Source organism: Nansenia antarctica (genome assembly GCF_963989245.1).
Source record: "Nansenia antarctica genome assembly, chromosome: 15".
Lineage (NCBI taxonomy): Eukaryota > Metazoa > Chordata > Actinopteri > Argentiniformes > Microstomatidae > Nansenia > Nansenia antarctica.
This window is the reverse complement of record NC_137685.1, coordinates 9463071-9490309: the sequence shown is the minus strand read 5'-3', so window position 1 is coordinate 9490309 and position 27239 is coordinate 9463071. Positions and strand designations below refer to the sequence as shown.

The 27239-nt window shown below is 47.5% G+C and overlaps 2 protein-coding genes across 2 annotated transcripts; both read left to right on the top strand.

The window, feature by feature from the left end:
• Positions 1-988: 988 nt before the first annotated feature.
• gmppb (GDP-mannose pyrophosphorylase B) lies at positions 989-10655 on the top strand. Its single transcript, XM_080545655.1, has 10 exons — positions 989-1070; positions 2447-2666; positions 4192-4272; positions 4410-4458; positions 4805-4947; positions 5392-5550; positions 7790-7868; positions 8291-8418; positions 8951-9133; positions 9497-10655. Exons 2-10 carry the CDS (start codon positions 2538-2540, stop codon positions 9626-9628), a joined length of 1083 nt encoding a protein of 360 aa, XP_080401781.1. The 5' UTR covers positions 989-1070; positions 2447-2537; the 3' UTR covers positions 9629-10655.
• A 973-nt stretch (positions 10656-11628) lies between these two features.
• On the top strand, positions 11629-26180 carry lmcd1 (LIM and cysteine-rich domains 1; the record flags this gene model as incomplete). Its single annotated transcript, XM_080545830.1, has 6 exons — positions 11629-11655; positions 18916-19007; positions 19664-19922; positions 23322-23699; positions 25594-25809; positions 26064-26180. The coding sequence occupies 6 exons, from the start codon at positions 11629-11631 to the stop codon at positions 26178-26180; spliced, it is 1089 nt and encodes a 362-aa protein (XP_080401956.1).
• Positions 26181-27239: the final 1059 nt, after the last annotated feature.

Here is a 27239-nt window from a genome sequence, read left to right as displayed (position 1 = left end):
ATGTGAGAAATGTACTTGTAGAAAAAAAAATATATTACCCAGAAGTCTCTTTTTCCTTTGTTGTTGCATGGATGGATATTTTTTTAAGGATTATAATATGACATCTTTATGACAACTTTGAATGTGAGCTATAAAACATTTATTTAAGAAAAATGTTGTGTTTTTCGTGTCCTTTTTTGTCTCATGTTTGTATTTTTCTGTTTCATTCATCCTGTTCACAAACCTTTCACACCCAACAGTGAAACACAATCAGTGACAACCCAAACCTTAGTCTCATTTCCAAACACTTCCACAATAGCCTGGGATGAGGTTAACCCAAACCCAGAACATTTACCATTTAACACATAACATTTTCACAGGTTAAACTTTTTCCAACAGTAGATTTATTTATAGACTTGTAAATACTGTTGTTTTTGGTTTACTGACTCTAACCAATGAGACGGACTGCTGTGACAGGGTTTATGATTAATATTTCTTCCCATCTGATTTCATAATAAAGTTCTAACCACAAACCCATGATGTCTTTGAAAAGTGCTCAACGGTATAGAATGCGGAAGTAATGTTTGTGTTATGCAACACCAATAACGAATTACACACCGTAATGTTTTTAGATGCGTGTGATATGGTTCGTTTAAACACAAAACGTCACACAATTCACCACCAATCAAGTCGCGTCGTTTTGACAGGCACTTCCTCGCCACGTTGTTTTGCTCTGATTGGTCAAGAAGAAGGCTTAAGGGGGCGTGGCAACACGGGCATCTGGGACATACCATTATATGGACGGGGGGTTACTACACTACACGGACATAAACCTAATTTAGAGCTTTTAAGCCAGTATGAGTTCGTGCTATCACAAAATATTATCATGCTATTGAAAAGAAAATGGCGATAATAATTCGTGATATTCTGTCTCATATCAAACTAAATGGACAATTCCTGTGGATATTGTGAAGTGTCCCCCCCCCTCCCCGGGTGAATGGTGTGGTCCAGCTAAGCTCCGCCCCCTGGTACAGATGTGTTCAAGTCAAGTCATTCAAACAAGGGATTAAACGCGTTACACGTCCTATCAAGTGAGTATCGTTTATTACCAGTGTCATGTGAGAAGTTGCCAGTCCGTTTAATGAACTTTGTGTGTGAGTTTCAATTGTCTTTAGGCACTAACAAGTCAAGTGCATCACTATTGGCTAACAAGCTAGCGACTAGCTAACGGTTGCTACTAGTGTCAACAATGGCAGCTAGCTAGCAGCTAGCCAGCTAACTGGACAGGATTTAGTTGTTTGCTCTGCTAGTTATGATGACGAGCCATTGTCTTACATTTCATTCATGTACCCGAGAATAGTTAAGCATGTTCAGGGTGTTAGTTTATCTTGTTTCTATGATTGCTAGAGCTAACACCATAGTGTAAGCCTGGCTGTGCTATAGTGGTCAGGGGGTGTTTAGCTCTTTAACTGTTTAGCTTTTTAACTGTTTAGCTCTTTAACTGTTTAGCTCTTTAACTGTCAAGAAGAGGGACTGACTCATCTATATATTAGATATAAGAGGGATTGACTGATCTATATATGAGATATAAGAGGGATTGACTGATCTATATATGAGATATAAGAGGGACTGGCTCTTCTATATATGAGATATAAGAGGGACTGGCTCTTCTATATATGAGATATAATCCAACAGTCATTTTGTCAACCATATGACTGTGAGATATTCATTGATATAAACTGGCTATCAGAGTAGCTAGATACTCTGGCTTCTCTCAAACAACTAGTCCGCTGTACTCAATATGACTAACTCCTCTAAAGAGGAATGAATTCATCAAGTTAGGAATGCAGAATAAGGTGTTTTTATTGGGTTTTTACAAAAACTCAACACCATGTATACAATCGATCAATCATCAAACAAACAATCAAACAACATTTCAGACAATCAGACAATCAGACATTACATTCAACAACAACCAACGTTCAACTAACTAAAGTGCTCAGTGTTCAGTGTATTGTCCAATGTAGTGTAGTGTTCAGTGTCCAGGTTCCAGTGTCGGTAGGAGGCATTCATAAAGTTAGGAATGCAGAATGAGCAGTGCGACCAGCTACTGTAACTACAGTACACCTGAGGCGCATTCAGGATCACACAATCAATTAGACAAGTAGCGATGATGTTGATGAGGTTGGTCGGAGCACAGAGAGAGTCCATGAACGCCCACTGAACTCATAACATAACTTATTGGACAACTGCTGAACCAAACAGTTCACAGAAAGTTTTTAGTCCTGAACAGTGAACACACCCCTATGCAGCTACAGTAGTAGCCATTCTTAATGTAATGTTCATTCAAATGCCTCGACACAGATTATCCACCATTTCAGTGCTTGGTGCTTCAAGTTGAGGCTGTTTGTTATTGTGATGTAATGGCTCTCCACCATGTCAAGTGTTTGTTCTACTGCATTCACAGGCGGCGGCATTTCAAATCTCGCAAGACTTGACGCTCGGTGACGTCCTGCTCCGTTGACTCCATTGATGACCGCTTCTGGTACCCGTCCAGCATGAAAGCTCTGATCCTCGTGGGCGGCTACGGCACCAGACTGCGACCCCTGACCCTGAGTGTGCCGAAGCCTCTGGTGGAGTTCTGTAACAAGCCCATCCTCCTGCACCAGGTGGAAGCTCTCTCTCAGGTCAGAATCACTGTATACTGTCATGTAGATGGTTACCATGGTTATTATCAGTTGTCATGTGCATTTACCTGCTGCTGTTGGTCGATATGTTACGGTACATGTGGGAATACGGTACATGTGGGGAAAACTAGGGTTAGGGTTAGGTTCTACGTCGACTTGGTACATGCTGGCATGTCTAACCCTACCCCTAATCCTAACCCTAACCGTAGCTCCCTAGCACCTAACCCTAACCCTAGTTTTCCCACATGTACCATAACATATATATGTCCACTGGCTAGGGGTGTAACGGTTCACAAAAACTTCGGTTCGGTACATACCTCGGTTTTAAAGTCACGGTTCGGTACGTTTTCGGTATAGTAGGGTAAAAATGATCCCAACATATTATTATTATTATTATTATTATTAAACAGGAAGAAAGAAAGACACAACACTTCTGACTGCCTAGCAGGTTTCCTGATTCCTGTTGCTATTTGTGCCGCTAAATTAATTGTGTCGTGCAAAGCATCCAATTTGGGGGCCCAGTCCAGCTTCACTGATTACATTGACAATATTTCTAGCATTATCTGTTGTGACTGGAATTGTGCTTCCTGGCCTCTCCAACTTCCATTCTGACACTACAACTTTCCAACAACTTTCCATTCTGACACTTCAATACCTCTGCCAGATGTGTGCTTTTGTGCTGTTCATAAATGGGGCGAGTTTGACGGTTATGGCGTTGCATGTTCCAGTGGCAGTTGGGTGTGATTTAGTGCGCAGTTCGGTCGATAGAGCGATAGCAGAGTGATAGCAGATGCCTTGAATAAGTCATGGACAACTCGTGAGCTTAGAATTATAAGGTTCTATCTCCATTTAGGGTAGTTCAGAGATATTGAGCGTCAACGTTTTTACATTCCATTATGTTTTGTGAGATGGAACCTTTGTATTTTATTAATTACTAACTAAAACATGTCAAAAAAATTTAAACACCTAATGGATCAGATTATGTAAAAAACTAAATTTTGACAAAAATGGAGATAGAACCGTATAATTCTAACGTCACGAACTGTAGTTTGTGCTTGTTTATAAAGGGCTGGTAGACTGGACGAGAGAGAACAACGTAACACTTTCAACATGTGTTTAAATCCTGTGTTCTCGACAACGTAGTATGGTCCGCTACTATAAAAACTTGCCGTTTGTTATGGCATTGGCCCGGTCTGTGTTGTTAGCGAGTGGTGGTTGCTTAAATGCCACGGGGAGCTGGGTTTGCACTTCACTCTTTCTTTTTGCACCAGTGATATTTACACTTGGGTGATGCCATCTCAAATGACTTAGCTAGTTTGAGGTCTTGCTGCATCAGATCGTAGTTGAACAATGCCGGCATACAGCTTTGGTCTGATCCACCTGTCTTTGTCCATCATCCTTATATGTAACTGCAAAAACCAAAGATTTTCGCTACGATTACGTGAACCGTTACACTCCTACTACTGGCTGTAGTGTCCTAGAGCCATTGTTAATGTTGTGTCTGTCTATCTGCCTGTCTGTCCAGGCTGGAGTCGACCATGTGATCCTTGCTGTGAGCTACATGTCTGATCTCCTGGAGAGAGAGATGAGGGTTCAAGAAAAGAGGGTAAGGATTTAATCACATTAGATCATTAAAACAAGCAAACCACAAAGTGGAGCACTGGTGTTGGCATGGTGATACTTTTAGTCAGTTCTAGAAGCTGTGACAGACAGTACTAAACTCATGTTGTTTCTGGTTAACAGCTCGGCATCCGAATCTCCCTCTCCCATGAGAAGGAACCCCTGGGGACAGGTGCGTGCGTGTGTGTGTATGTGCATGTGTGCTCGCGTGTGTGCTCCCACAGATTTGAGGACATGCTTTAGTCCTCTCTACTCCCCATCTATTCTAACACTCGCTCTGTAAAAAGACACATCTCATAACATGGTAATGAATAGCAAAGAAGCGTCTTATCCCTAGTGTTATGTGACATCATCAGCATAAAGAAAACAGCATCACACTCACACTTTCCTGCCTGTCCGTCCTGTCAACTGTCTTGAATCCAAACTGGCCTAGTATGTCCTACTGTATAACGCCATGTGGGAACATCGGGAGATTGCTCATCCAGAACGTGTTGTTCTCCTCCTCCCTCGCCCTCCAGCGGGACCCCTCGCCCTCGCCAGGGAGCTCCTGACCGACAACGACGAGCCGTTCTTCGTGCTCAACAGTGACGTCATCTGCGACTTCCCCTTCGAGGACATGGTGAAGTTCCACAAGCACCACGGCAAAGAGGGGACCATCGTAGTAAGTGTGCCTTGCCAGCAGATGGCGCTAGACCGGGATGTCAGACTGTTAGACCAGGTTGCTAGATGGTCCTCTGTGGATCAGTTGGGCAGAGCATTGTGCTAGCAACGCTACGGTTGTCGGTTCAGTTCCCGCCAGGACCATTTATGCACAAACATGTATGTACTCACTGTGCTGTAAGTGTCTTTGGATAAAAGCGTCAGCTAAATGGCATATGTTGTTGTTGTTAGTAGTATATTAGACTGGTCCTTTAGGCACTGTGTCTATAGTGATGCTCGCCAGCCTTGAAGCACGCGCAGTATTGTACCATATACAACTTGCCTTACAGACATACAACAATATGTCAACTTGTCATGTGACCAAGGTGGCTATTAAACACCCCTCTACAGGGAGGAATTAAACAGCGTCTAATCCAGTCTAAGAATGTAATCCGATCTGTCACAGGTGACGAAGGTGGAGGAGCCGTCGAAGTACGGCGTGGTGGTGTACGAGGCGGAGGACGGGAGCATCCACCGCTTCGTGGAGAAGCCCCAAGTGTTCGTCTCCAACAAGATCAACGCCGGGATGTACATGTTCAACCCCTCCATGCTACAGAGGATCCAGGTTAGCCCCCACGGCCTCTCCATCACTACAGACACCTCATCTCCCTCATTACAGACACCTCATATCCATCACTACAGACACCTCATCTCCATCACTACAGACACACCTCATCTCCACCACTACAGACACCTCATCTGCATCACTACAGACACCTCATCTCTATCACTACGGACACCTCATCTACTACAGACACACCTCATCTCCCTCACTACAGACACCTCACCTCCATCACTACAGACACCTCATCTCCCTCACTACAGACACCTCATCTCCATCACTACAGACACCTCGTCTCCCCCATTACAGACACCTCATCTCCATCACTACAGACACCTCACCTCCATCACTACAGACACCTCATCTCCATCACTACAGACACCTCGTCTCCCCCACTACAGACACCTCATCTCCATCACTACAGACACCTCACCTCCATCACTACAGACACCTCATCTCCATCACTACAGACACCTCACCTCCATCACTACAGACACCTCATCTCCATCACTACAGACACCTCATCTTCATCACTACAGACACCTCATCTCCATCACTACAGACACCTCATCTCCATCACTACAGACACCTCACCTCCATCTCTACAGACACCTCATCTCCATCACTACAGACACCTCATCTCCATCACTACAGACACCTCATCTTCATCACTACAGACACCTCACCTCCATCACTACAGACACCTCACCTCCATCACTACAGACACCTCACCTCCATCACTACAGACACACCTCATCTCCCTCACTACAGACACCTCACCTCCATCACTACAGACACCTCCTCTCCATCACTACAGACACCTCATCTCCCTCACTACAGACACCTCACCTCCATCACTACAGACACCTCATCTTCATCACTACAGACACCTCACCTCCCTCACTACAGACACCTCATCTCCATCACTACAGACACCTCATCTCCCTCACTACAGACACCTCATCTCCATCACTACAGACACCTCACCTCCATCACTACAGACACCTCACCTCCATCACTACAGACACCTCACCTCCATCACTACAGACACCTCGTCTCCCTCACTACAGACACCTCACCTCCATCACTACAGACACCTCATCTTCATCACTACAGACACCTCACCTCCCTCACTACAGACACCTCATCTCCATCACTACAGACACCTCACCTCCCTCACTACAGACACCTCATCTCCATCACTACAGACACCTCATCTCCCTCACTACAGACACACCTCATCTCCATTACTACAGACACCTCATCTCCATCACTACAGACACACCTCACCTCCATCACTACAGACACCTCATCTCCCTCACTACAGACACCTCACCTCCATCACTACAGACACCTCATCTCCATCACTACAGACACACCTCATCTCCCTCACTACAGACACACCTCATCTCCCTCACTACAGACACACCTCACCTCCATCACTACAGACACCTCACCTCCATCACTACAGACACACCTCATCTCCCTCACTACAGACACCTCATCTCCCATCACTACAGACACCTCATCTCCCATCACTACAGACACCTCATCTCCCATCACTACAGACACCTCATCTCCCATCACTACAGACACCTCACCTCCATCACTACAGACACACCTCATCTTCATCACTACAGACACCTCATCTCCATCACTACAGACACCTCATCTCCCTCACTACAGACACACCTAATCTCCCTCACTACAGACACCTCATCTCCCATCACTACAGACACACCTCATCTCCCTCACTACAGACACCTCATCTCCCATCACTACAGACACCTCATCTCCCATCACTACAGACACCTCACCTCCATCACTACAGACACCTCACCTCCATCACTACAGACACCTCAGAGACAACTTAGTAAGAGGAATCTTTGCAGTAAATCATTTTAAGGTTATTGTTTGGAGTGTCGTAGTCCCACTCCTGTTTTTTTTTTCTTGAGTTTTTAAGACAGCAAAGAAAGACAGGAAGTAAGGAGGAGAGGGCATGTCAGCAGGGCACGGGCCGGATTCTAACCCATGCCGACATGGGCATGTGTGCACTGTAGGCCATGGTGCTAGACCACTGGACCCCACCCCAGGCCACAACAGTATATCATTTTGAACACAGAAGTTGTTGGTAGTGTACAGGTGATGTTTGTGGTTTCTAACGGAGGTCTGTGTGGCGCGTGGCGCCTCGTTGGCTGAGTTGAGATGTGATGACTGACTGGGTCATGTGACGTTCCTCCAGCTCAGACCCACCTCCATTGAGAAGGAGATCTTCCCGGTCATGGCCGAGGAGGGACATCTGTACGCAATGGAGCTCAGAGGTAACAGTCACATGTCTGTTTTTTTATTACGTTCATAATCATTTACTGTTGTTTTTAATCTCTTTCTTTCCTTTGTACTGTATTGCTGAAGTTGTTTTTTAATCTGTTCTTTTGCGCTGTATTGTACAGCACTTTGAGCTGCATTCTTATGTATGAAAAGGTGCTATATAAATAAAGCTTATTATTATTATTATTACATGATCCACCCCTGTCTACGCTGTAGAAGAACTGACTAGCATCGACCTTGAAATCAGTTGATAATGAGTTCCTCAACCCTGGTTCTGGAGAGAGGCTGTGAATACAGGCGTGTGTGCATGTGTGCATGTGCATGTGCATGTGCGTGCGTGCGTGCGTGTGCACACTGCTGTCAGTCATGGTCCAGCAGGACCATTAATGTCTCTGTGTGCCTGTGCGTGACCCAGGTTTCTGGATGGACATCGGCCAGCCCAAGGACTTCCTGACGGGGATGTGCATGTACCTGCAGTCTGTACGACAACACAAGCCTGAGAGACTACGGACCGGGCCGGGCTTCCTGGGCAACGTTCTGGTGGTGAGTCACACTGCCTGGTCATCACACTGTCTGGTCATCACACTGTCTGGTCATCACACTGTCTGGTCATCACACTGTCTGGTCATCACACTGTCGGAGTTAGAACTCGGAGGACAGGCTCATTGTGATGCCAGTCGCATGTAAAGACCAGTCCTTATTCCATTCCATGCATTACAATGAGCCTGAGCCTACAGCCTCAACTGCTATTAACATGTACAATAGAATATATATATATGTTACGGTACATGTGGGAATACGGTACATGTGGGAAAACTAGAATTAGGTTTAGGTGCTACGTCCACTTGGTACATGCTGGCATGTCTAACCCTAACCTTAACCCTAGCACCTATCCCTAACCCTAGTTTTCCCACATGTACCGTATTCCCACATGTACCGTAACATATACAAAGAATATGCAGTGCAGGTAGCAATAAAACCATATGTGGAGTTCCACATACATCCACCAGAGGGAGCCTCAAGACCAGCACCACGCCTGCTGTCACATTAAAGGCTGTGAGTCGGTGTGTTCCAGGACCCGACTGCCCAGATAGGAGAGAACTGCACCATCGGGCCCAACGTGACGATCGGCGCGGGGGTGGTGGTGGAGGACGGCGTCAGGATAAAGCGCTGCACGGTGCTGAAGGGCGCCCGCGTGCGCTCCCACAGCTGGCTGGAGTCCTGCATCATTGGCTGGAGCTGCACCGTAGGACAGTGGGTGAGGAGACACTCTGGAGGAGGACCAGGCCCCGTCTGCTGGGGACCACACACACACTCACGCACGCACACACAGGGAAAATACACACACACACTCAAAGGGAAAATACACACACACACACTCAAAGGGAAAATACACACACACACACTCAAAGGGAAAATACACACACACACACACACACACACACACTCAAAGGGAAAATACACACACACTCACTCACGGGCTAACAAAAACACAGTCTCTTTTCAAGGGAGCACACACACACACTCTCACTTTTACTCTCCCTCTCCCTCTCCCTCACACTCTTAAAGAGAACACATATAAACAGGTCTACATTGTAACTGAACCCGTGTCCGTCTGCAGGTCCGGATGGAGAACGTGACGGTTCTGGGGGAGGATGTGATCGTCAACGACGAGCTGTACCTGAACGGCGCCAACGTCCTGCCCCACAAGTCCATCACTGACTCGGTGGCAGAGCCCCGCATCATCATGTAGACATCCAGTCTACCTGGGGCTGTTACCACCTCCTCAGCGTGTCAGAGAGGGCATGGGTAGGGGGGGCGGGCGGGCAGAGGGAAGAACCTGACCTTCTGGGAACGGTAGAGGCCTGAGACACGGGTAGAGAGAAAGAGAGACAGAGAGAGGGGCAAAGAGAGGAGGTAGGGGCGTGGAGAGGGAGAGACAAGTAGATGTGGGGGGCGAGAGACAGAATATATGAACATTGCTGTTGAGATTTACTATGCATTACAATGATCAACTGACAGAACAGAACAGATCTCCCTAAGGAGGGAGGGAGGGATGAAGAGAGGTGTTGGATGGGTGTGATGTCATGTTGCCTTGGGGATTTCTGTTTGCTGTTTCTTTATAACATAACCTGATGCCAAGTGTTCAGCCACTACAGTTGCTCTTCTAATAGAAGGTTAGAATCGGGAATAGCGTTCCGTTGATTACAATGGAAGATCCCACATACTGTATGTCTGGGTTGTATTTAGCGTAGGCTAATTGTCCTTCTGACGATCTGGATGTTTAGTTAAGATCGTGTTCCTGACCAACAGTGCCGACCTTATCTGTGAAACCATCTCTTTACCGCTGTAGAAGATTTATGATTTCCCCCCCTAAAGATTACATCATTGCTAAGTAGTCTTTTGAGCCATTCCATGTCATTGTAGGATTTAACGTCTTTTCAACACATGACTTCATAAAATGATTTGAATTATGCTTATGAATAATGTAGTCATGTCAGCAGAGATTTCTCCCCCAAGCGCACTAGGTAGAAGATTAGCCAATTAAGATGACAGTTGTAAATACATCTATCTTCCTGTTATCGTGTGGAGGGTAGATTAATACATTGTTGGCAGAATCCCAAGTTACTGGAGGTGATTTCTCACCGTGACCCTGAAGCGATCAACGAAACAGTGTCCAGAACACTGTAAATGGACGCCACGCAAATGTCCATGTCTAAATGAAGTAATAAGCTCTTCTACTGAAGTAGTCTTTTTTTATCATATTAATATAAACAATCAAACAACTTGTGTGTGTGTCTGTGTTTTTTGTTTTGTTTTATTTAGGCATATAAGGGCCGTTTTCATAGACAAGGCGTAAACCTAGTCCCAGACTAAAAAGCATCTTCAATGGAGATTTTACATTGAAAGTGTGATTTAGTCCAGGACTAGATTCAAGCCTTGTTTGTGAAACCGGCCCTTGACTTGATGTCATCAGAATAAGATCTCTATTTAAACTGTTTATCCGCCGTATTTAATCGGATATATCTGGTTGTCCTGGTGTTTGGCCGATGCGTCACTGTAATAATATGGAACAGTGTGTCTAGAGATGTTTATCCTTGACGTTGTATCATTGTATATGTTAGAGAGTTCTATTTGTAACACGAAACGTGGGCGCGTCTCTTGTAAAAACAATGAGTGAGTGACCCATCCCATAATGAATCAGTTTTTACTCCAAGTTCGGTCTCACTCTCACTGTCTCTGCCCCCGCCAATGAAGTCCATGCAGTGCATGGGGTTTAGTATTTCTGATTCATCTCTTTTCCTGCCTCTTTCCATAAAAAGGCACAATTAAGCATCTGGTTTTTAAAGAGCAGGAAGCATCCTCGTAGAGGTAATAGATCACAAGTATGTGACCAGAGCATTCCTCAGGCCTGATACAGGCAGATCCCATCCCACTCATCTAACGGTGATGTCATCATGTCTCACCCTGCCAAAGGATGGCTGTTGAACGATGAGTAGCCAAGAAAAAGGCGGAGGTATAAAAAAAAACTGACGTTTCTATTGGTTGTTCAGATTTTGGGCTTTGGCTGTGATTGGTTGGCAGGAGTCTTCGAGGGATTCCCCACCGAGTAGATCGTTTAAGGGCTCTTTGTCAAAGTCCTGGAGGGGCAGAGAGCAAACTGCACACCGATCTGGAGGGGCTTTCTTTCTGCGCAACTCTTACCGCTCCAGTTTGGAACTATATATTATTCAGACACCTTGAACTTGAGACATGGATTTGACCTCGGGCATAGAGAAGGTGAGAACATTAATAATAATACACTTTATTGTAGACGGTGGGTCGCTCAGGTGTGTGAGGTGTGAGTGGTTGTGGGAGTGGAGTGGACCGTTATGCTGTTGTAATGATACAATGTCATTACATTGGGTTCTATAGAGTTGTGTGAGACCTCTCTCATTTACCAAAGTAGTATCTCTCATACTTTTACACAAATCGTGACGTTAGAATTATAAGGTTCTATCTCCATTTTTGGTCAAAATTGAGTTTTTTTTTACATCATCTGATCCATTAGGTGTTTATTAATGCCTGTGTGGTGTTATTTTTTAAAATGTTGACATTTTTTAGTTAGTAATTAATAAAATACAAAGGTTCCACTTCCATCTCACAGAACATAATGGAATGTAAAAACTTTGACGCTCAATATCTCTGAACTGCCCTAAACGGAGATAGAACCTTATCATTCTAAACGGAGATAGAACCTTCTCATTCTAAACGGAGATAGAACCTTATCATTCTAAACGGAGATAGAACCTTCTCATTCTAAACGGAGATAGAACCTTCTCATTCTAAACGGAGATAGAACCTTCTCATTCTAAACGGAGATAGAACCTTCTCATTCTAAACGGAGATAGAACCTTCTCATTCTAAATGGAGATAGAACCTTCTCATTCTAAACGGAGATAGAACCTTCTCATTCTAAACGGAGATAGAACCTTCTCATTCTAAACTCACGTTCACTATATTGTCATCATCTTTCATAAAATAGATTTGTGCTCAATGATAATATACATGAATTATGCAAGACTTATTCTAAAGTAAAAAAAATAAAAATAAAGAAGGGATGACAGGAGAAAAAGAGAAAATAAAACGATTGTAGAGGAAACATGAAACAAGTGCTTCTCTGTCCAAACGTTGTGTCTATCCCAGTGTGATAGTGAAACATTAATCCTCTCTAACTCTCTTTTCACCTGTCCAGAATAAGCTTGCACAGAAGGACATGCCTCACAGTAGAAATAGCTTCACCGTCCCCAAAGGCTTTACTATGAATCCATACACTGTTACACAGGACCCTGGCTGGGCAAGAATACTCTGTGTCTCTGTCTCTGTCTCTGTCTGTGTCTCTGTCTCTGTCTGTCTGTTTCTCCATCTGTGTCTCCGTCTGTGTCTGTGTCTCCGTCTGTGTCTGTGTCTCCGTCTGTGTCCATGTCTCTGTCTGTGTCTCCGTCTGTGTCTGTGTCTCTGTCTGTGTCTCTGTCTGTGTCTGTGTCTCTGTCTGTGTCTGTGTGTCCGTATCTGTGTCTCCGTCTGTGTCTGTGTGTCCGTATCTGTGTCTCCGTCTCCGTCTGTGTGTCTGTGTCTGTGTGCGTGTCTGAGTACGTGTCTGTGTCTCTGTCTGTGTCTCCGTCTGTGTGTCTGTGTCTGTGTGTCCGTATCTGTGTCTCTGTCTGTGTCTGTCTCTCCGTCTCTGTCTGTGTGTCTGTGTCTGTGTGCGTGTCTGAGTATGTGTCTGTGTTTCCGTATCTGTGTCTCCGTCTCCGTCTGTGTGTCTGTGTGTGTGTCTGAGTATGTGTCTGTGTCTCCGTCTGTGTCTCCGTCTCCGTCTGAGTCAGTGTCTCTTTCTGTGTCTCCGTCTGTGTCTCTGTCTGTGTCCATGTCTCTGTCTGTGTCTGTGTGTCCGTATCTGTGTCTCCGTCTCCGTCTGTGTGTCTCTGCCTGTGTCTGTGTCTCTGTCTGTCTCTTTGTGTGTCTGTGTTTGAGTCTGCAGTGTCTCTGTTTCCGTCCGTCTGTGTGTCTGAGTCTGTGTGTGTGTGTGTGTGTGTCCCACCCCCCCCAAACCCAGTCACCCCCATCCCACCCCCATCCCACCCCCAGTCGCCACGCCCAGACCCTCCAGCAGGGAATGGTGAGGGTTGGTGAAGGAGCCACCTCTGATCTGATATCATGTGTTGGAATTCTCTCCCAGAAAAAACAATCTTGTCTGTAGATGTTCCAGAAGCAATTAGGGCCTTTCAGATGCATTTCCAGATGTTCTGTGAGAGGAACCTGACTTTGACTCTCATCCGTCATTAGATACTGATCTCTGTCTCAGTCATTGAGCCTCGTCTGTTGATACAATGTAAATGGCCGCTTGTGTTGCAAGCACAAGTTTATATTTGGAATCACAAAACGACAACATGATTAAGTTTATCTCTCTTTAGTTTATCTAACAGGGTATCCGCGGTGTCTTGAAAAGTATTAAAAGTTGATAGATCAATTTTGGGAAAATCAAGACCCTTAATAAGTCTTATCAGTCTTATCACAGTTTTATTAAAAAACAAAGATGAACCTGAAATTCTGTTGTATGATAGTGGTCTAGTCTATTGCAAACTAAAACGGTTAAGTTAAAGGTGTCACTGATGTAAACGCTTACAGCTCGAAGTGGCGGTGAGGTCTGGAAAAATATTGACAAGGTATTGAAATTAACCTCAAGATTCCTGTATACCCATGAGTGGAGGCTGGTGTAGGTAGAAATCAGAGGACAGGCTCACTGTAATGCATGGAATGGGATGAGGAATTGTATCGAACGCCACTCCTTATTCCAGTCCATGCATTACAATGAGCCCGTCCTCCGATTTCTACCTCCACCAGCCTCCGTGATGCCCGCTCTTTAGAGCCGTTAAAATGAAAGTGGCCCTTGACCTCGCCTCCTCTCGTTTAGAGGGGGCCTCCTTAACCCTTGGATTCTTCTCGAAGCGTTCCTCCTCGTAACACATACTTGACGTGTTTAGAATAATAGAGCTGTTAAGCATTAGGCCTTATCCCTTCTCCTAAATATAGACCCTGCACACTTCCTTTCCCTCATTAATGTCATCACCCCCCCCTCTAAAACAACATGGTTCCCTGAACGCCATTCCTCTTCTCTCACTAACGCTGCAGCAATGAAGGAAATAATAGTCACGGAAAATACCGGTGACATACCTCATCAATTATGTTAACTCTTAAAGCCTCTCTGGGTCATTTGTTAAACTCGGGGGTTAGGGTTAGGGGTCATTTGTAGCCCGGGGTTAGGGTAATTGTAAGGTTAGGGTTATTTGTAGCCCTGTTTGTATTCCAGTCTAGGAAAACAGGCTTCCGTCACTCTTAGGATTAGAGAGAAAACTGCCTGCTTAGCTCGACGTGTGTGCGTGCCGTGCGTGTTTTTACCGAGTGAACAGAACGCTCTTTCAGGGTTGTGTTTGCTTTGCAGTTAGTTTGCTTTCTAACCGGCTAGCGGCCGTCTCCAGGCCGGCCAGTCAGCCGTGGCGGCCAGGCGCTCACTCACTTGTCACATGCTTCCATTTATGACAGCGCTCATTCACAGACACGTAACACACAGCACACACACAAACACACACACCACACGTAACCCGCAGCCCAGAGGCACCAGAGGGGGAACTGGGGAGGCTTTAGGGGAAGATTACAAAGGGATTTAGTACCATGGTTGCTCTCTAGTTTGTTTTTGTTGAGGCTTTCTATTTATAATGTTGGTGGAGCCTAACCTTTTCAGCACTGGGCTTAACCGACACACACGCTGTCAAGCGGAGCTGTGGTTCTCCTCCTCTTCTTACGCCCACCCGGGTCCCCTCGGACCGGTCCCCTTCTCTGTGTCCCTCACGGAGGACAGGAACAGGTGGATGGACGGATGGGGAAGGGGATAATGCAGGGAGCTCAGCCATGCTTTATTTGGGATGGTGCTCTCTAGAGTCTAGAGACCATCCCAAAAAACAATCCAAGGTCATGCTCATGTAGGGGACATCTCTAGCCTCCCGTTCCGTTCCACGAATGACGATGACCTTGTCCTTCCATAGTGTTTTGTTCTTTTTCGAGAGCCCCGTCTGAAATAAAGCACAGCTGAGCGGCCCTGCATGATCTCCCACCATCGAACTACCAACCGAACCAACCACTGTTTAACTAACTACGTACGTCTCCACAAACCCAAACCATGACCATAATAACCATAGTCGTTTCATATCATCAGAGTTGCGGCTATAGTCATGCTTCATGTGTCATGCTTCCGCTGTAGATTGAAGACCCATCTCTTGAGGGTCGATCTTAACTGTCCCTCCTAAAGACCTCCGCATCCCCCACTACTCCCCTGTACAGTTTCTCTACTATCAATTAAAAGAAAACAAAAGTCTTCTTCTAGCATTGTAACTCCCAATGGCCCTTGTTTTTGGCATAGATGACTATTTCTTATGATTCTTATGATTGGATAGACGTCGATTCACTTCCTGAGATTAATGTATTTGTTGTCGCTTTGGATAAAGGTGTCTGCTAAATGCCCAGAATGTCCTGCTTGCCTACTCCCTTGGGGTTCCTCCCCCCCTTCTGATGAGGAAAAGCCCTCAGCGAGCGTATTGGCTCTCCGCCCACGGTCGGATAAACATCTCAAGCCTCCCATTAGCGACTGAGCCTTCTCCTCTCCTCCTCCTCCTCCTCCTCTCTCTGTCCTCTGGGCCAGGGGTGCGTTGTGTTGTTGAGACTGAGCTGAGGGCGTTATTGACTTGGCACCAGAATAACACCAGTTACACTTCAGCACTGCTCCGACGAGACGCTGTACAGGCAAAGACTCCACTACACATCCCCCCTCTTCTCCTAAGACTAATATCCACTCTGTTTCTTCTCTGTGTGAGTGTGTGTTTAGAGAGTCGGTGTTGGATGTCACTATGTGTATATCGCAATAAGGATTGATTCATAATGACTAGTTTTTCGGAAAAGCGATGACATCACTTTATCTGGCGTGGGAGCATCTGGTTTCCTCCGAGGCTTGTTGGGTAGTGGTCACATGGTGCTGTGGTTCTCGCTTGGGCTTGCTCACCTGTACGGTATACACCTGTCACTGTCTGGCGGGGGGGGTGTGTGAATCACTGTCTGTGTGTCCCAGTCTGACGTCTCCTGGTGTCTGTGACGGTGTTTGCGTGTCTGCCTCCGTGTGTCTGTGTCACTGTCTGTGTATGCTCGTGTGTATTCTAAACAGAGGCATGAGTCAGAGCCTTCGTGTTTGTGTATTAATGTGTGCATGTGTTAGTGTGTGTGAGACTGGGAGTCATGATTGTTTTGTTTAGGTGTTGATGACATCATTAGTGTGTGTGTGTGTGTGTGTGTGTGTGTGTGTGTGTATATATATGTGTGTGTCCAATGCCCCTGTATTCTACACTCTATTGTCTCCTCTAGGATAGTGGTATAGGATAGGTGGATAAGTGGATGGATGGATGAATAGACAGCTATTCTGTACTCCTCTACAAGCGTGTTTGACACCCCTCTCTCTCTCTCTCTCTGTCTGTCAGCTGGTTTCCTAATTGGCTGCAGGTTCAGGGAGCCAGTGTGGGCGGGGCTGGGGGTGTGGTCATGTGGTTCACCTGTGCAGGTGTGGCCTACAGGCTTTCTATGGTGAACTCCCTCAGCTGGTTTAGCTCTCTTCTCCCACTTACCAGGTTGTCTTCTGGGGGGTATTTCACGTACAAACTAAATCAGCGATTAATTGACAAAGCCCGGTTAGACTTGGGGCGGCTGTGGCGCAGGAGGTAGAGCCGCCGTCTAATGATCGCAAGGTTGGCAGATCAGAGGTTCGAGCCCCGGCTGGCCACATGTCGAAGTGTCCTTGGGCAAGACACTGAACCCCAAAATTGCTCCCAGTGAGCGGGCCAGCGCCTTGCATGGCAGCTTGCCGCCATTGGTGTGTGAATGTGTGTGTGAATGGGTGAATGAGAGGCCGTTGTAAAGCACTTTGGATAAAGGCGCTATATAAGTGCAGTCCATTTACTATTTAATGTCGACTGTGATTTAAGACTCAAGTCATTCCAATAACACAATTCAGCCTTGTTTCGTCAATGCTAACTCTGGCCAGGCTTAGAAATTCTCGCTTTGGAGCGCGCACGGTGTATATAAGCATCCTAGAACAGACTAAATTAAATGCGTATGTTATATCCTATTTATTGTTTTATTAGCATTTGTTTTATAAATTGACATTCACTATTGTGGCTATATTATCAGCATGCTAGACAATATTAGATGGACAGGATGGCAGAGTGGTATAAGGTGCTGTGTCTCCTTTTGAGGTGTGGGTTCGAAGCCCGCTACTGACATATACTTTTTACTGCATTTCGTTGTCTGATACTTGTACAATAAAGTTGAATCTAATCAAAAAATGTATGTTTACAATTATGGTGTAGGCTAATTTACGAGAACTGACATAACTACAATGGTGTTTGAAGCTTTTCTGACTAGTAATTATTCGTAGTAATGATGTTCTTCTAGCATTGTAACTGCCAATGGCCCAGCCCAACACAGCTTTTAAATCGAGCTTAGCCAGGGCGGAAGGTGGCTAACTTTCTAACCTCAAAATAAGTCAGTCCTATTTTTTATGCAACAGGCAGTCTTAATTAGACTGATCTAACCTCAGAATATAAGACTCGTCTAAGGCTTAGACCAGTCTTCGCCTATGTTTATGCAACCGGCCCCAGGTTAGTTCTGAGGCATATAAGTTGCCATGGTAGCCAGATTTCTTTAAGCCACATTCAGGGCACGGAACTCTCACTGAAATGATCGAGATAAGTCTGGATCTTCCTTTAGCGACGTTCATGGAATACCCCCCTGGTGTTGTTCCTCTTTGTTTAGTGTACGTCAGACAACATCTCACAACACACATTCCATTCCTCCATACATCACACACACTACTGATTATACACACTTCACCGTACATTGTTATATTGTTTATTCTTTAAGTTAATAAATATATGACTTTAACCCTGATCATTTGTGGACTTTTTGTCGTGACCACCGACTTGGTCGTGACACTCGGTCCTCCTCTCCTGTCGTCTCCTGTTGGTCCTCCTCTTCTCTCCTGTCTCCTTCCCAGGGGTCAGTGGGTGTATAAGACGGAGGGATGGATGGATGAGTGATATTCCACCCTGTGTTCTGGACTCTAAACCGTTGTCTGTTTCCTTCCCAGGGGTCAGTGGGTGTATTAGATGGATGGATGGATGGATGGATGGATGGATGGATGAGTGATATTCCACCCTGTGTTCTGTACTCTAAACCGTTGTCTGTTTCCTTCCCAGGGGTCAGTGGGTGTATTAGATGGATGGATGGATGGATGGATGGATGGATGGATGAGTGATATTCCACCCTGTGTTCTGTACTCTAAACCGTTGTCTGTTTCCTTCCCAGGGGTCAGTGGGTGTATAAGACGGAGGGATGGATGGATGAGTGATATTCCACCCTGTGTTCTGGACTCTAAACCGTTGTCTGTTTCCTTCCCAGGGGTCAGTAGGGGAACAGCCCCTGGGCCAGCCCGGTCCACCCTGTCTGACGTGTAAAGAGATGTGTCCCGGCTTCCAGCCGCATTCCTGGAGGTAATTTATATCTCTCTGCTAAAAGACGTAACGAAATCAGCCGACTAGCGGACGACACAGCTTCCTTCTTCTCTCTCTCTCTCTCTCTCTCTCTCTCTCTCTCTCTCTCTCTCTCTCTCTCTCTCTCTCTCTCTCTCTCTCTCTCTCTCTCTCTCCTTCTCCCCTGAGGAATTTCAGGAATGTTTTGCTCGGTTTGCTTCGACCGCACGTGCCAGACAGAGAGAGATAATGGCCCTGAAATACTGACAAACTTCGGAGAAACGTGACGGACGTAGCTATGGGTCTGTAGCTGTCGGTCTGAAGGAAGTTTAAAGGACAAATGTCTGATCTGTAGTACCCACCTGTCAGAAGATAGGGCTCGACCCCCTCTGTGAGGTCAAGCTTTAGATTTTTTTCGTTATTTGTTCTTGTGGGTAGTATTCTATTGTGTTTGAGAAAAAAGGGTTCTGAAAGGATTCTCCATTTGGCCCCATCGGGGGAACCCTTTGAAGAACCCGTTTGGGTTCCACAGAGAACCCTTTTGGGTTCAGTTTAGAACCTTCTGCAGGAAGGTGTCTAAGTTGAACCTAAACAGGTTCTTCAAAGTGTTTCCCGCCACGACAGTAAACATTCTGCCATGTCGGTTCCCTCACGTCTCTCACCCCCCCTCTCCTTAGGAAGGCCTGTACGCTGTGCCACTGCCCCCTGGAGGACCACGCCCCCCCCTCGGACTCCGAGGGCGACCGCCGGATGGGAGGCCTGCTGACCGGCTCCCGCCACGCTCACCTGACCGCCAGGGTCAAGGGCGCCCCGGGCGGGGGGCGGGTCTACAAACGCAACCGCGTGATCATCACCCTCCCCCTGACCTCACGCAAAGACCCCACCTTCAACACCATCACCTACGACTGGGCACCCCCGGGCCTCGCCCAGAAACTGGTAGGGATGGGGGGGGGGCAGGGTGGAGGGGGTTGGATGGGAGGGAAGGAGGTGGAGGTGGAGAGGTGGGGGGGTGGGCTGGAGAGGAGGCAGAGGAGGGGGGAAGGGTGGAAAGAGGGTAGGAGTGAGAGGTGGACGGACGGACGGACACAGAGAGAGAGAGGGGGGGGGGGCGGAGAGGGAAAGGAAGGGAGAGATGATGGGTTGAGATACACGATGTCTTCTGTATGATGATCTGGAGAGGATGGAACATTCTGGAATGTCGCTGTAAAGATGTGAGAGATGACGAGTCTGTGTGGTCTCTGAAGCATCATACATCAGGAGTGACAGAGGGAGGACAGCCGTGAAGTTGCTGTGAAGATGGAATGAGGAGTGATACAGGGATGATAGAGGAGGGGATGGGGGGGGGGGGTGGTGGTGGTGGTGAGGCTGTGACATCTAAGGCACACACTCCATCAGCTCTTACTGAGGTACGCGTGTAGCTGTGTGGCTTTACTGCCAGGGGAGGATGGTGGAGGTAGAAATCGGAGGATGGTCTCATAATAATGGAACAGAATAAAGAATGGTGCCTGACTGCCTCTCCTCCTCTTCTGTTGACCAACTGTGAGTCAAGTTTTGTTCACGGTTGATAGGTTACTACTGAATCTCCATTACATTTAGTTTGACATTTTTAAATGACAGAAACCAAAGACACATTATTATTATCCACAAATACTGCATGCCCCATTGTGTTTGTTGGAACAGAAGAAGAACAAATAATTCTGTCACGTATGCAGTTTGTTGTACAGAAAGTTTCAATCATTCTGTCTCTCGGTCTGACCGCGGCACGCTCCTCTGACGCCCTGCGCTGTCTGACACGACTGTGAACGTGTGTGGCTCTGTGACCGGGCCTGCCTGGGAATATCTGCGGTCTCTTATAAGAATACCTCAGAACTTTACCACACTCCGAGGAACGTTCTACACTGAATGTCTGTGGTGCGGCCGTCCGTGTATGCCAATGAAGTTTGGGCTCGGAGGCCAAACCAGGAAGTCTCCGTAGAGAGGAGAGGCTAATGACACGCGCGGGGGGTTTCAGGAGACTGGTGGGCTCAGGGGGAGGCTGGTGGAGGTAGAAATCGGAGGACGGGGCTCATTGTAATGCATGGGACGGAATCAGGAATGTTTTCAAACACACAGCCCGTACCGTTCTCGTTCCGTTTCATCCATTACAACGAGCCTGTCCTTGATTTCTCCGCGATGTCTACCTCCGCCAGCCTCCCCTGTGGTGGGCTGTGGAGTCTAAAATACAGCCCTGTCCTGGATATGAGTCAACATATCCTTTTCCAGGAGGTTTTATGGCTGTGTAATTATCTACGGTATTTACCGTGGCAGCCTCGGAGTGTGTTTGATTGCTAGTTTATTACAGGGGAGGCTTGTGGAGGTAGAAATGGGACAGGCTCATTGTAATGCCATGTAATAAATCAATAAAGTACTTCTCTATCTAATTCATTTATTTATTCGAGTCACGGTGCATGTTAATAAAACAGAAATAAATTGTAAAAATACGCCAGAGTTAGCCCGAAAGCTAGTTTTCATCCGCAGTCCCTATGCCATGATGTTGTATAGGGCTCCCTGAGGTCTTGCCATCCTGGTCTTCGAGGCAATTCTCAATGATACCATTTCGACCTCCATCAGCCTCCCCATGTATATAAGGTGAGAGGTGAGGAGACAGTGTGTGGCCAGCTTGTATTCAGGCCCGGCCTTTCACTGTGCTGAGCATGTGAGATAGACAGTATCCACATATGAGTCCCTCCCTCCCTCCTCCCCTCTCTTCCCTCTCTCTCTCTCTCTCTCTCTCTCTCTCTCTCTCTCTCTCTCTCTCTCTCTCCTCTCTCTCTCTCTCCCCGATTAATAGTGGGATGTTTTGATTGGCTAGTGTTTTATTGGTGCTATAACACTGGGGGGGCATATACTATACTATTGCTGGCTGGTTCCATTGGAAAATACCCCACTGTGTGTACCCCTTCTACAACGTGGTGGATTTATGAAGAGGCTTTTCTGTTTGCCTGGTCAGCATCAAGGTGCAGAAGTAGTGGTTAGATTTGAGGATGGGGGGGGGGGGGGGATCTGATTGGACACTTCATCTGTGGTGTTCTGATAGGAGTGGAGTTCTAGTGGAAGGAGAACTCTAATAGGCCACAGTAGTGGGTGTTTTTTGTTGTTGTTTTTTTATGTTTTAAAGATGGAGGGGTCTGCTTGTCTGTCTTTCTGCCTGCTCTTCTGTCTGCCTGTTTGACTGTCTGCCTGCTCAGCTGTCTGTCTGTCTGCCTGCCTGTCCGCCTGTCTGCCTGTCTGCCTGCCTGCCTGCCTGTCTGTCTGTCTGTCTGTCTGCCTGCCTGCCTGTCTGCCTGCCTGCCTGCCTGCCTGTCTGTCCCCCTGGCCACATCTAGCTTTGGAACGTGCACTGGAACGTCATCGTGCCAAGGAACTTTCTGTCTTTATTTCTTGTATAACGGCTGTTAAAGTTTCTATTAGAGCGGTGGTGTTGAACACGGTCATAAAGCGTGGTTAACAACGGCCCAGTGTGTGGGTGTCACTGCCCTGGAGGACTGGGACCTGGGGGAGCCTCCACCGGGTCTGGGGGGGTGGAACTGTCTCTCAGGAGTCTGTCTATAAGGAGTCAGTGTCGGTTCTCTAAGGAGTCAGTGTCGGTTCTCTAAGGAGTCAATGTCGGTTCTCTAAGCCTAAGGATACTGTGTCGGTTCTCTGAGGATTCTGTGTAGATTAGCACCTCTGTTCTGTAGCTACTGCTGAGGAGCTGAACACTCTACCAGTCAGGACATGTAACAATAATACTAGCCTGGGTTGCAGGACCAATCAGGCGTCCCGATGCCATTTATTGGTGGCGTGTTTGTGGCTGAGGAACAGTAGGCCAAACATGCCCTGGCCGAGGCTGACAGGGAGGTTCAGCCCCGGGTTAACCCTTTGGGAACTATAACTCCCACACTGGCTGCTCTGTCTGTTCCAGGACTCAAAACAGACCTGCACAAATTATGTGTGCGCGACGATATAGTGGCTTGTTTCATTCCTATAGCTTTGCAGGGCCATGAAAAGAGCTCCTGGAAACGTAACATATTATTATTGAAGTCGTTTAGCTGGCAGACGCTTTTATCCAAAGTGACTTACAGTCAGTGCGTTTGTCTCAGTGGTGAATCAGCTGTACGTTAGTCGTGGTGAGTAAGAACAAGTGCCAGCGGTAGTCAGCGCCAGAGAAAGCAAAATTTTTGGATTTTCTTATTATACACCTGGGTCCTCAGCTTTGTCTCTCTCTCTCTCTCTCCCTCTCCCCATCCCCCTCTCTCCCTCTCCCTCTCTCTCTCCCTCTCCCCATCCCTCCTCTCTCCCTCCCTCCCCCACCAGGCCATGCGGTACTTGGAGCTGGTCCCGGAGGAGAAGCGTCCGGTGGCGGGGACCCCGGGGGCGCTGCACCGCCGCAGGCAGCTGGTCAGACAGCTCCCCGCCCACGACCAGGACCCCGCCCACTGCCACGCCCTCTCGGAGCCGGAGCTGCGGGCCATGGAGGCCCTGGTCAAGAGCTACAAGGAGGAGGCCCTGGGGGTGGGGGAGGTGGCCCTGCCCGGGGAGGGGGGCGCCGGGCTGAAGAACGGGAAGGGACCCCCGGACCCCCAGCACCCCCCCACCACCACCACCACCAACGGGAAGGGACCCCAGAACCCCCCCCCCACCACCACCACCACCACCAACGGGACGGACAACAGCTGCAAGGAGAGTGAATATGTAAGTGGAAGATACGACACAGACTAGAAACACAGTCACAGGACACACAAACACTTCAATGATGAATATGAATATGAGTTGAATTTGTTGTGTAGATAATGACGGGCCCACGAACGAACGCACGCACACACATGTACATACAGTATATATATATACACACACACACACACACACACTCACACTGCTACTCTCAAACAGCCTACAGTACAGTATGTTCAGTTACCGTCTGGCTGTGGTGATTCTGATGCTAGCTAGCTAGCCAGCTGTGTGTGTGTGTGTGTGTGTGTGTGTGTGTGTGTGTGTGTGCTAGCTCGCTAGTTGGGACGTGTAACTAAGAAACAAACAGAAATATATGGAATTCATTTCCATGGAGAAACAGGATACTCATTTAATTGGTTCAAGATTTATTTCCTGACTCCCCACAGTCTCCTCCAGCCTCCCCCGAGTCTCCCCCCTGCCCACTCCATCCATATTTAAAGCTTCATTTTGTCTTTCATCAGCCCTGCTCTTTGAGGTGGATTTATTGTTTCACCACAAGTATAAATATCTAAGTTGAAAAAAAGAATCATTGTTGCAAAGTCTTGCTCTGACATGCACATTGAAAAGGCTCTCTCGGTTTCTTTCTCTCTCTCCCTCCCTCCCTCCCTCCCTCCCTCCATCTCTCCTTCTCTGTAATTATATTGGCCTCTCTAACGTTCCCATCCATCCATCAACGATGAACAAAGTCTTGTCATGTGCCTGGAGGCCATTCTGTACACTGGGTTTGATCTCCTGACCAAAGAACTAGAAACAGCTCTGTGGGAGGGGGAGGGGGAGAGAGAGGGAGATGGAGGGAGGTGAGGGAGGGAGGGAGGGAGGGAGAGAGAGACTTCCGTCGGTGGGTTTGGAGGTTTGGATGTAGAACGTCACCAGAACCTCTGTTCCAGGTGTGGAGGTCTAGGTGAACAGCCTGTTACAGGTGTGGAGGTCTAGGTGAACAGCCTCTGTTACAGGTGTGGAGGTCTAGGTGCTTCCTGACTCACTCTGTAGTCTCATTCACAAACCCTCCTGGGGAGGAGGGTAGTAGAGGGGAGGGCAGGAGGGGGGAGAGGGGAGGGCAGGAGGGGGGAGAGGCCTGGTGACCTGCTGTGGCCTGTGGAGAGTAAAGTGGTTCTGGGTTACCAGGTGCACATCAGCCCCAGAGGGGGAGGCAGACAGAGAGAGAGAGACTGGAGGGAGAGGGGAGGAGAGACAAATACTCTTGTGCTAAGTGTCATGGGATGTTTAAGGACTTCTGGAACCTGTCTGTAAGCGGGCCAGGCCGCTGAGACCCGGTTCTGACTCAGAACGTTACAAGACCCCAAGGATCTGCTGTCGCCGTGGCTACAGAGAGTTCTGTTTTTGATAAACGCCTCCGCCACTCTCCCCCCCCCCTCCCCCTCTCGCTACCGTCCACGTCCAGCAGAGGAGTGTGTGTGTGTGTGTGTGTGTGTGTGTGTGTGTGTGTGTGTGGAGGGTGCAGCATGAGAACAATTAGAAACCACAGAACATCTGTACTCGATGTCTGTTTATCATCACAGGAATGTATGGTTCAGGGTTACTATGGGGTTATCACCATGGTGATGACGTGGGGGGGGGGTTGATTATTTCTCGTGAGAGACAAAGGATCATCGTGTGTGTGTTCATATATGTGTGCTCAGTACAGCCTGTCGAGACTGACAGTGGATGTTACACCCAACCGGAGTGCGTGTGTGTGTGTGTGTGTGTGTGTGTGTGTGTGTGTGTGTGTGTGTGCGTGCGTGCGTGCGTGTGTCTCTTCCACTCAATCCCAATGGTGTGTCAGTCCTCTGCTCCATAGGATTACGACATCTGGTCTCATGAGTGCTGTTTCCCCCCTGTCCCCCCGTCCCCTCAGTGTTGCCATGGCTGCGGGGGTGTGGTTGCCGGCGACAGCCCGGTGGTCTATGCGGAGCGGGCCGGGTACAGCGTCCAGTGGCACCCGTCCTGCTTCGTGTGCGTGGCGTGCGGCGAGGAGCTGGTGGACCTGGTCTACTTCTGGAGGGACGGAGCTCTGCTGTGCGGACGCCATTACTGCCAGGAGGCCAGGCCTCGCTGCTCTGGCTGTGACGAGGTACGCGCACGCACACATACACACGTGCTCGCACGCACGCACGCACGCATGTGCAGTCAGGCTACAAGTGTTGGTCACCTTGAGTCTTTGCAAGATGTCCATGCATGGGACTTAAATATGCTGCTCAAAGAAATGAAGGGAACACTTCAAGGATATGCCTCCCCAGATGATGCTGCGGGCAGCGTAATGTTCGCGTAACGTTCGTACGTGTTCTCCGTCCCTCTGTGGTGTGTAACTGCGTCTCCTCTCCACAGCTGATCTTCTCTGAGGCGTTGCACACCGCTGCAGACGGCCAGGCCTGGCACCCTGACCACTACTGCTGCTGGCGCTGTGGGCAAAGCCTGGACACCCCCTGCTCCTGCTCTCCCTGACCCTGGACACCCCCTGATCTGACCCTGGACACCCCCTGACCTGACCCTGGACACCCCCTACTGCCCCTGACCTGGACACCCCCTACTGCTCCTGACCCTGGACACCCCCTGCTCCTGACCCTTGAGACCCTTCACATATACCCCCACAACCCTCCACAGATACTCCCTCCAACCCTCCACATATACCCACACAACCCCACAACCCACTCCTTCAAAGTCCTCATTCCCAGCAAAGGGAAGAGGAGTAGAGAGAGAGATGATTGGTTAAGATTAGGGATTGGAATCAAGGCAAATTGTTCGAGTGTCCGAACATTCCAATCTAAAAATGTCGGAGCAAGTCATTGCAAAATGTTATGGTTGTGGCTTGATTGGTACTCTAGAATTATTCAACACGCATCTACGTGTAACAAAACAGGTAATAATCATGTTTATACATGGGATGAATTAACGTTCATTTGAATTAGTTTTAAAAGATGATAATGGCAACGTTCGTTAATGAGAATCTACTTGTCAACATCACTAAAGCTATCGTTTAGCTTACGTTAATGTTACGTATAATGTTACGTATAATGTAATGATAACGTAAAATTATTGGTTGCCAGCTAAATGATAATTGATCAGGAATCAATAAGGGAATCGAACCGATAAGCAGAATCGATAATGGAATCGGTATCATTAACATCTTATCATTTCCCATCCCTAGTTAAGATTCTTATTATTAGAGAAGAGAAAACAAGTGAGGGAAGAGGAGGAGAGAGAGAGAGAGAGAGAGAGAGAGAGAGAGAGAGAGAGAAGGAGGAGGAGGAGGAGGAGGAGGAGAAGAGAGAGGGAGAAGGAGGAATAGAAAGAGGAGAACCCTCATTTTGGGTCACAGTGTCTAATTTTGATTGTTTATGATATTTAACATTTTGATTGTTTGAATGTCATCAATTTAAATGTCTATGAATATCCTTCAATCTTTAAAATCCCTACTCCCCTGAGAACCATCGCCATGGGTCAGAGACCAGAGGCTAGCTCTGCTCTGATTGGTCAGAGACGAGAGCCTAGCAGTGCTCTGAT